General features: G+C 44.8%; 2 protein-coding genes across 4 annotated transcripts; one reads left to right on the top strand and one right to left on the bottom strand.

The window, feature by feature from the left end:
- The first annotated feature begins 41 nt into the window (after window positions 1–41).
- si:ch1073-456m8.1 (uncharacterized) lies at window positions 42–4,444 on the top strand. 2 transcript variants are annotated; one of them, XM_057031567.1, is made up of 6 exons: window positions 42–252; window positions 483–557; window positions 1,621–1,656; window positions 1,901–2,062; window positions 2,192–2,275; window positions 2,581–4,444. In XM_057031567.1, exons 1-6 carry the CDS (start codon window positions 154–156, stop codon window positions 2,998–3,000), a joined length of 876 nt encoding a protein of 291 aa, XP_056887547.1. In that variant the 5' UTR covers window positions 42–153; the 3' UTR covers window positions 3,001–4,444. The 2 variants fall into 2 exon arrangements, with proteins under 2 accessions (XP_056887547.1, XP_056887546.1); XM_057031566.1 differs by having other exon boundaries at window positions 1,618–1,656.
- A 330-nt stretch (window positions 4,445–4,774) lies between these two features.
- Window positions 4,775–9,779, bottom strand: avil (advillin). 2 transcript variants are annotated; one of them, XM_057031561.1, is made up of 19 exons: window positions 9,589–9,779; window positions 9,396–9,470; window positions 9,113–9,309; window positions 8,941–9,049; window positions 8,757–8,867; window positions 8,234–8,439; window positions 8,070–8,148; window positions 7,879–7,977; window positions 7,570–7,723; window positions 7,379–7,479; window positions 7,069–7,206; window positions 6,830–6,988; window positions 6,555–6,737; window positions 6,341–6,489; window positions 6,120–6,264; window positions 5,760–5,948; window positions 5,622–5,690; window positions 5,438–5,548; window positions 4,775–5,261 (listed from the first exon to the last, which is right to left on the bottom strand). In XM_057031561.1, the coding sequence occupies exons 1-19, from the start codon at window positions 9,682–9,684 to the stop codon at window positions 5,148–5,150; spliced, it is 2,484 nt and encodes an 827-aa protein (XP_056887541.1). In that variant the 5' UTR covers window positions 9,685–9,779; the 3' UTR covers window positions 4,775–5,147. The 2 variants fall into 2 exon arrangements, with proteins under 2 accessions (XP_056887541.1, XP_056887542.1); XM_057031562.1 differs by having other exon boundaries at window positions 5,438–5,545.
- Between the last annotated feature and the right edge of the window lie 192 nt (window positions 9,780–9,971).

The following is a 9,971-nucleotide window of genomic DNA, read 5'->3' as shown; positions in this document are numbered from 1 at the left end:
GGGCGTGTGAGAGCTAATCTGGGCCCTCTAGCTTTCCGTAGATCCGGTCTGGGCGTCGACAGTGCCGCTGCGCTGCGTAGGAAACAAACGCTCCGCTCTGAAGCCTCGGAGGTGGCTCCTACACAAACGAGAAGTAAATAAAAAACATTAATCATGCATTCGATCACTGTGGATAACAGTGGTTCGCCAAGAAAACGGACGTTGTCTCGGGGAATAAGCGAAGACGAATCTCTCCGCAGCATTATAACAGAGGTGAGCCAGTAAGTTCGCTTTATTGGTCCGTGCGTCTCAGAGGCTAAAGCTAACTTTATCTTCTGGATGCGTTCAAAGAATTTTAGTTAAACAATATATGCTTAAAACTGTCGCGTCTGACGTTCAAGCCCAACAGTTATTTTAACGCAGGCAGACAATAGGGCTTTGGATACTTCCCGTTTTTAATGTAGTTAGCTGTGTCCACTGACGCGCGGTTGTTGTGCCATCAGACGGAGAGCTCGTCCAGGCGGCTGACCCGGAGCGAGAGCCGAACAGGTACCCTGAAGAGGATCAGTGACACTCAGGTATTAGCCACATCACGGGAGCAGGACCATCCGAACACAGCGCATCTGGCACATCCATCCAGTTGATTTATCACAGCGATCCAGAAAAACATCACTAGGATTTAATAGTAATCTACCGATTCGGGACGGTTTGTTTGTTGTTTGTACTGTTTACTAGCAACAGTTCGCAGGATTTCACAATAAACCACACCAGTTATTACGTGCAACTTATTGCTACATCCTAGATGACTAGATCCTAATATCAGGCTTTGGTTATTGTGTGTTTACCAGGTTTCCAGACAGTGTTGGTGCAATGGGAAGTAGACTGATGTGTGCTTTTTAGTAGTATTACCGGTAATGTCTGTTAAAAAGACGTTCCACACCCATAGAAAATTAACATTTTTACATGTTAGATGGCTGCATTTTTGGTGATAAATAGCTTAGATATTTCCTGATTTAAAAACTTAGTTTCATCTCGCATCATCTTTTTTTTTAAGTCATGGGTAAAATAACAAGGAAATCATATTTGATAGACTCCTGTTACATTTCATGCAAAATTATGGTGTCCTGGTTATTTAATGACCAGATGTGTTCAAGTACCAATGTGATGTAACTAGTATTTGAATTTTAATCTGATATTTTGTATGTTTAGAAGCGAACATGACGTTCCATTGCGCAGATTGTACAAAAGGTTGAACACTTGGATCTTTGTGTATCCAAGTGTGTGACTCAGTGCGTTTTGTAAAGATTAACTTGGGGGAAAAAAAGTATGTTGACAGGTTAAATACCATGTCACCTTCAGTTTTACAGAGCCCAACAGTCACTTGGTGAGAGACAAGAATACACCCTGGACAGGTCACCAGTCCATCACACACTATCCACACACACTCACAATAGGGGTAAAGTGGGGTATCAACCTAATATGTCTGTTTGTGGGAGGAAAGTGGAGAAACCACAGACACAGTTAGCTGTAAATTCTACACAGAAATAGGATTAATCAGGAATCTGCCTTCTGTGATGCAACTGTCCTGCTCCTATCTGCTTTTTAAAACACATTAAAAGTTTTTTTTTCTTCTTTTAGCAGTCTGACCAGGAGCTCTTCATGGGACTCCCAGAAATGGTGAGTGTTTCCCATTGTTATTATTATCCCAAATTATTGAAAGCCCCCAAAATCACAGATCATTAAATCATAGAGAGGGTACTTTAGGGACAGATATATTCCCTCACATACGGAGAGCTTGTCAAGCTTCAAGATGAAGCCTCCCACTGTTGCCTCTGAGAGCCTGCTAAAGATGGGGCCACCCACTGACGGGCACGCTGCGTTTGGCTGCCCACGTTACATTAAGCTTCTGTTTGTGGTGTAGCTGGAGCTGCAGGCCAGCTATGACGAGGTGGTGCAGGAGCTTCGTGGGCTGGAGGTGGAGCGAGAGACTCTTTTGTTCCAGGTGGACGTCCTTCAGGACACTCTGGAGAGCGTGGAGGAGCTGCTGGCCGAAGCTCAGAGGGACGTAGGACAGGCCAACCTGGTGCGCTTTAAACAAATTTACTTTGAAAAAAATAATCCATATTATTACTAGTTGGAACAACAGTTCTGAATTTTTTTTGGGCGATGAGTGAGGACACAGTTGAGCGTGACACCGTTTCTGCGTTTGTAGGCGCTGGATCAGGAGAGGGAGGCCAAGAGGAAACTGGAGAGCATGGTCTGCTCTCTGATGCAAGAGGTGGAGAGATTAAAGGAGGTAACTCAAAGGAGAATCGTTACGCAACACCAGAGAGGCACCCAGATTTTGAATTAATATAGAAAGATGGGAAAAAATCTTATGAAACATGTTATGTAACAGAATTGTCCTCAGTTCCTGAGTGTAAAGAACAGAGTTAATGCAGCTGTGCTAATACCAATATGATCATTTTCATATACTGTTGTATTACACTAATTTCTTTAATGCTTCCGCGTCAGAAATTCAGTGATGTGCCACTAAATATGCATCAAATTGAGGCCAAACCAGGTTTAGTTCTCAGTTGCATCTTAAACTTTCTTCATCAGGAAAGGAACAATGAGCCTGCAGCTCCGGTGAAGACGGGTGGAGCTGATGAACCCGGCAGCCGTGCAGTGTTGGGATCCAGCCCAGAGGAGGACGAGGGAAACGTCTTTGCCAAGCTGCGGAGGATGGTCAGTAAACCCCTGAACCACGTCCCCTCTCTCGCGCTGGACAACCCGCTTGCCGTGGACGGCATCCTGCGCAGGCCTTACGAGAACGAGGTGGAGGAGCGAGAAGACGATTTGGCGGACCAGAATGACACAGACAGTGCCTACGAAGACGCGTCTGCAGAGACTCCGGAGCAGGACAGACTGTTTCCAGGTACAGCAGACACTCAGGAGCTGCAGCGCGACCCAGAGAGTTCAACCCAGATCAGTGAGGACAAGAACCAGGACCCAAAGGTTGAACAGTGTGTCGTGTCTTAAATATGGTTGCCTGAGTCTGATATTGTGTCTTTTATGAGGGGAAAAATAATAATCTTGGCTTATAGTTCAGTCCATCATTCAAATGACTAAGCAGCTGTAGTTGTTCAACACTGTAGTCATGACTACTCATGTTAAATGCCAACAAATCCTTTTTTTATACCTCCTCTTTTTTAAATACGGTACTTAAAATAGATTTAAAGAAAACAGTCCACGCCTCTTCGCCATTAATGGCTGCCAGACTGAAGGATTTTAACATTGACAAAACACAGGGAGCTCTCCGTGTTTGGGCTTCTGGCGCCAGTCTTAAGACTTTATCTGTTGATGCTCTGCCCTGCTGTCCTTTCTCCTCCGAGGTTACAGGAAGTTCCAAACCGTCAGGAAGATTACGAGATGCTGGGTTTCTAAATGGTCAAAGCGATTACTTGCCTTGCTGATCTTCACAGCTCTATTTTTAAAATCTTATGTACGACCCTTTATTCCTGTTTCACTCTGAATTTAGAGGCATTCGTCTGGCTGCATTTGCACTTTAAAGGTGTAACTCGGATTCACAAGAATTTCTCTTTAGAACCAAAAAAAAGAGGTGGAGGCTGAGAAGAAACGGGCTGTTTTCTGCCTGCTAATGTGGCGATGCTGTATGTTTGCACATCTGCACTGAGTCTTACAGATGCTCTTACAGATGTCTCTCGTTGTTGTACAAAGTTCATAGGGAGTCATTTTTTTATCTTCTTTTTTAATGTTATTTGGGGGAAAAGTTGGCCCTCTCACCTCTTTTGCATGAGCAGCTGAGAATGTTTATTATTATTACCCAAGGTTGTCTGAAATTTACATATATTTGCACGCAATATTTTGGAGCTCATATGAAATACAACGTTGAACTATTTTCTGCAGCATATTAATAGTTTAGAAGGGATATTCAAATCTAGGCTTATCTGGAATGATTTGCACTGTCCTGCTGTGGTTGTTCTTGAGCATAATCACATTCTTTTTAAGGGAACATAAAGGCATTGTTACATGCTGCTGGGTGACCCACGCTGCGTTGCCTGGCCACACCGCACAAGCAGCTAAGAAGACGTGTGTGGGGGGTGTTTTTCCTCTTAAATGATTCGTTACTGCTACTGTATTGATGGGTTTTTTTAGTCATTTGCTGCAGAGCTGTGAGTCTTTTCTACCTGGTACGTTTTTTAAAGGTTCATTTTAGGTTTCTGTCAGGTCAAAATGTTGATATTACTTCTCTTTTGTCAAATATCTGTAAAGTTATTTTACTGTTTGCACATTGCGATGCTCCAGCAGCTTAGCAAAGCCTACAAAATGTTGATCAGACTGTTTTCTTGGTGAGTCTTAATGTGTCTCAATGTCATTGGCTTGTTCTGATAGAAAGGAAATTAAACCACTTTACACTTATAAAAACATTCCAAGCATATCAGAATAAAAGAAAAGAATACTACCTGATGTTTCTTTTCATTCATTTTTTTTAATTTGTAAAAATAATCAAGTTAAATCTAGATACATTTTGTTGAGATAATTAAATGTAAATCATGACCATTAATATAATTTTTTGCTCAGAAAATGGGGGGAAACAATTTGTTGCACTTTTGCATGTTGCTTTGTTTCTCCAGGAGATGACAGCAAACTCTGGAACTGACCACTGTTATATAACGCAAATTCCCTATTATCTCTAATTTGTTTGATTTAAACAATATATCATATGATTTTAAAAGAACAGTTGTTCTGCTGTCTCAGATTATGTAGTGGAACTGTGGAAATACTGAAATCATGCGGTTAAATCATTTGTTTTATCGTATTTCATAACAAATATTCCAGTAATGGGAAAATATCACAAAGTATCAAGAAGAAACGAGTTCCAAGGAGGGAATAGCAATACTCTGTATGAAAATATAGGTGCCTGAACTTCATTCCATCTATAATTTTTTCCAAAGTGTGCCGCTATTCCCTCTTTGCCACTCTTTACTTTTCATTTGTTATTTTATTATTTTAATTTGTAGCTGAGCACTTCTAAAGGCCGGAGGACACGCAGCTGCTCCACATCTTGATATCTGCACCCAATATTTGTACCAAAGTGGTTTCAAACAGGAAAGTCAATCAAAATGATAAAACAAGCACTACTGACAGAGGTACAGTGGTAAATATTAAAACATGCCCTTCTCTTTCTTCATGTTCAGCTGTTTCCACCTCGGCAGGCCCGCAAACTCTTCATTGGTGATCCCAAAAATGCTGCTGAAGTCCGAGTCGGAGAGATGTTTCTGAAAATAAACTTGAATATTTTGGTTTTGGTCCATTGTTTCAAAATTAGAAAAACTTTTCTCAAAAATGCGATTTAGAGAATTTTATAGGGTTTAACCAGTGCAGTGTTGTATTACAAATTTTTAACATGCGCCACTTTTATTTCTATGTTTATTAATAAAGTTGAAAAACGAACCTCTTTTTGGGTCGGGTCAACACCTTCGGGCAGCTCACTGGCCAGTTTGTGGACCAGCTCATCGGGTCGGAAGAGCTGGTGCGTTTTCTCGCCGTTGCCGCATTCCTGCTGCTGTGGCGTCACAATGGCGTTAGTGGACGCAGCTCATGGTCTCTGAAATGTTTGAAACACCTCACATACGTACAGGTGTGACACGGACTGGGCAGGCTACGTCTCCCAGCTCTTGCTTCAGCTCCTCGTAGCTCTTCCCATCCTTAAAGAAAGACACATTTGCTCTTTGGTGTTTCCGGACATTCTTTAACCTGAACATTGTATCGCTCACGCTCCACTTGGTGGCGTCCCAGGCTGTGAACCACCCAGTAAAGGTGGGGGGCTCGAACCCCTGCTTGATCAGGACGATGGGGGTGTCCGGGTCTCTGGCCCCTGGGTGAGTGCGCAGATACTCTTGGCAAGTAATCAGGGATTCCTTGCGTTCTACCTCATTGGCTTCTTTACCGATCCAGATAAAGACCTGGAAGCAACAAGAAGAAGTAGGATCCCAAAAGAGAGGCGGGTTTTTTGTTTTTTGTACGACACATTCTGACTCTCCCCTCTAACCCAGTGGGATATTATGGACTGTAAGTGTAATTTCTGTTACCAGGCTGGCGATGTGTATATTGTAAGCGTCCAGTTAGTTTCCTACCTGATCCCACGTGTCGAGCAACATGACGTCGTCCTCGCTGAGGTCATCCTGCGTGAACCGAGTCACCTCCGTGACAATGAAGCGGCCCGTCTGATTGGAGCATTCAAACAGGCGAGGCTGGTGGTCTAAAACACTCTGCTGCAATCTGGGATTTGACAAGCCCATCACAATCGATGTACCACCATTTTTCAATGTCACCAGGCTATTTGTGTCGCCGTCACCTCCTGGAAGTGGCGTAGGCGGCTTTCCCTCCGAGTAGCTCCCAGAATTCAAAAGGTTCCTGCCCCTCCGCGACAATCTCCTCGGAGCCTTTCCGGCCAATCACGGAGCTGACCTCCTTCGCCATGGCCCTCTCGTCTCCACTGGAGCCCTGCAAACGACAACAGTCGCACTTGAATTCTGACACCTTTTGATCATCCACGTCTGTTTTCTTACCTTGCCACACCACAGGTAAACTCCACTTTGGCTCTTTAGCAAAAACACGTCACTGGAGTTTAGAGAGGTGGCCAGGGCCGGAACCTCAATGGTTTTTGTGTTAAATGGGTCAGAACCATGGATCTGAAACAACCGGATTGGCGGTTCCGGATCAGTTGCTGACTCCTTTCTAGAGGTGCCCCCCTAACAGAACAAACCAGGAAGAAAGGAATTCAATTTTCTGAAATGAGGTTTATTGATGAGTCCGTAAAACTATTTAGTAATAAATGTCTTACCTCAAAGATGACCATTTTACCCTTAAAGATTGCCATGAAGTGCCGCGGTTCTTTCCCCATTGTAACTCTGACTTGGACTGGCTTGCCGTCATGTTTCTGATCCAAGGTCACCGCCTGGAACGCGGAAGCTGCCACTTCATCTTGCGTCGCATGTCGCCCCTGAAAAAAAGAGTTAATTTCTCCCAGAGCTAATTTCTTTGAAAAAAGAAACAAAAAAATGTGCCACCTTTTTAGCTCACCTGCCAAATGTAGAGCAGGTAAGACTTTTTATTGTTAGCCAGGTAAGTGTAGAGAATGAGGTAGCAGTCTCCTCCGTAGAAGTAGCCATACCATTCAGGATCCACCGGGACCAGCTCCAGATTCTCAATCCTCCACATCTGAAATGTTCACAGTGTTGACAATGTTCACAAACATGCATGTCTGAAGCTCAGAGGTGTATAATGTGAGTTTTAGGGCTTCCAGCTCTGAATATGAAGCTTTTTGATACGATCAAATGTAAAACCAATGGATACATCGCCCCCTGTCGGTAGGTCTGGTTATGACAGATACCTCCACTTGGCCTGTGCCATCGTCCACCATTCGCTCCTGGGCAGCGACCTCGGGCATCACGTGCATCAGAGAGGCATCAAACTTCTCCTGCGTGACGTGAGCTAAATTTGTCAAACAAATGATAGAAATCTTTTTTTTAGTTCATGACTCTCTGTCAATTTATTTCTTTGTAACGGTCCAAGCCCACGTACCCACTTTCCCTCTCGTGTGCACCTTGCCCAGCCCCTGCGTCTGGTCCTTTACAGACCAGGTCTGGAACAGCTGTTTGAAGAGAGCCGACTCGGCCCCGTCGTTCACCGTCTCCACGTTTGTCGTAACCGGGTAGCGTTTCACGTTGATGTACTCCTGCATTGGCCAGGCGGAAGACTTCAGTTACAATGCCTAAATTGTCATTTAGTTAAACAACTTTGGGATGGCTCTGACTTGTGGCGTGACGCTGTGTAAATACAGCACACAAGAGCAGGTTAATTCATGCAAATGTGTGTGAAGGAAACACTCACCAACGCTCTGGCCATAGCAGCCTGCCTTTCCACTTTGCTCGCCTTCTTCCCTTTCCATACAAAGATCTTTGTCCCTCCCTGATCCAAGAGGTAGCACTCCTACATAGAACATTAGATTTAATCAACATCCCAAAAGAAAAGCTTAATTAGCACCAATTGAATGAAGCCTCCTTCCTTTTAATATTTGTTACATTGTGATCAAGGAGATCCTGCGTCAGAGGTCTGGCGGCCACTTCGGCCACTTTAATCTGTCCGTCAGCATCTGACACGCTGTTAAAAGAAGGTACAAGTGAGACAAAATGCCCGCCCGCCATGTAAATGTGAGTGAATCCTGAGGACAGACGTGGAGGCTCACTGGTAGAGCGTCAGGTTTGATTTCTGCTCCTGGTCAAAGGCTTCATCTGGAGGACCGTCCATAAGCTCAAAGTTTCTCTGTCCAAGAACACCGCTCAGCATCTCCATGCTCTCGGGGGAGCCGCTCTCGGCTTCACCCTCGATCACTCTGACCTGCGCCCGCCCTCCCCTCTCTCTGTCTCGGATGTCTTTGGCCAAGAGCATGCCCTGCGAATCAGGCAATGAAGAATACAAATGCAACAAATCGGATTCTAAGCTTTGCTCAGCATTTTCTAAAACAGATAAAAGAGATCTGATGGTCAGAGAACAAAATGCTTCCATAAACAGGTTTACATTGAAGCGCCACAGAAAAAATGAAGCATCTTATGATTCCTTTTCATTCCAATGATATTTGTAGCAGGGATTTATTTGTGTGCCTCGTGTGTGTTTGTGTGTGTGTGTGTGTGCATGCGTCCGTGCGTGTGTGTGTGTGTGAGAGAGAGAGAGAGAGTTCTTTGGCCAATGCTGGTTCGGGACAGTCTTACTTTGAGCCTTTCCTGTCTGTTACTCTTTGGTCCGTTCCACTGGAAGATGGTTTTGCCGATATCCAGCAAGAAGACGTCGCCCAGGTTGAAGCTCATCCAGCTCATCTCCACCTGAAGCACAACAGAAGGTGACACCCTTCCTCTGCCCACCGACACCCCGTGACCTTCGAGCCATGTGTCCAACCTCTGCTGCGATCACTCGTTTCTTCCCTTTGACATGGAGCAGCCTCCTGACGTCGTAGGCGTTGGTCTCGGTGTGCCTCATGCCCGAAGCCACTCCGCCCTTCTTGTAGCTGAAAACAACAGGCGGGTGAGCTTTAGGGTGGCCTTAATGGAGGGAGGGTCTCCGCACTCACATGATGCCCTGTTTAAAATAGCCTCTGAAGGTATCAGACTCATGGTTCTGGACCTCACGGTGCTGCACCGGAGCACATCCTAAGAACTCGTCCAGCTGGATGGCGTAAACGGCCGCGGCGCCCTGTTCGTCCTGAGTGGACCTGGAGCCGATCCAGTAGTGGATGTCGTAGCTCTGGGAGCTGCTCACCTTCTGCGTCTGGGAAAATAAAACACACACACGGGAGTGGAAAAACATGGCCGACCAGAACCACAACGATCCAGTGTTCATCTTCTCAGACGTACAGACAGAAGTATGTAGCAGTCACCCTCGTAAAAGTTTCCGTACCACTTCTCGGGCACTTGCACCAGATCCATTTTCTGTTGCACAGCAGAGGGTGTTTATTACATTTCCACCAAAAACCACAGGTTTTACCATTTATGGAGCCGACTTTTCATTTTAGCATTAAAGCAAATACGGTGTTTGTAATCAGATTACCTCAATTCTCCAGATTAGAATCCCAGGGCTGTGAGTTACGGCTCTGAACGTGTACTCCATCGCCCCTTTTTCTTTAACAACAAGGGATGAGAACATCAACACACAGCTTTAGCCTTTGATCTTTTGCTTCTGGAGTAGTCCATCATCAGAGACGTCGTACCTGTCTTCCTTCGTTTCGTGATTTGTCCAATTTTCCGTCTGGCAGCAGGAAATCTTCAATCCCCGTCCCCTGCGGGTTGGACGGATTTGCCTCCGTTTTGCATGTTTCAGGGGCATTCATGCTCTTCTGCCCAATGACGGAGGAAGACACATTGCTGTCCTGTCCTGCAGGCAAATGTGTTTTTAAAAAAAAGAAAATAATTGATTCCTATTCAAATGTACTC

This window comes from Takifugu flavidus, chromosome 4, assembly GCF_003711565.1.
Source record: "Takifugu flavidus isolate HTHZ2018 chromosome 4, ASM371156v2, whole genome shotgun sequence".
Taxonomy (NCBI): domain Eukaryota; kingdom Metazoa; phylum Chordata; class Actinopteri; order Tetraodontiformes; family Tetraodontidae; genus Takifugu; species Takifugu flavidus.
Note: the sequence above shows the minus strand (reverse complement) of the source record. Positions and strands in the feature narration are given on the sequence as shown.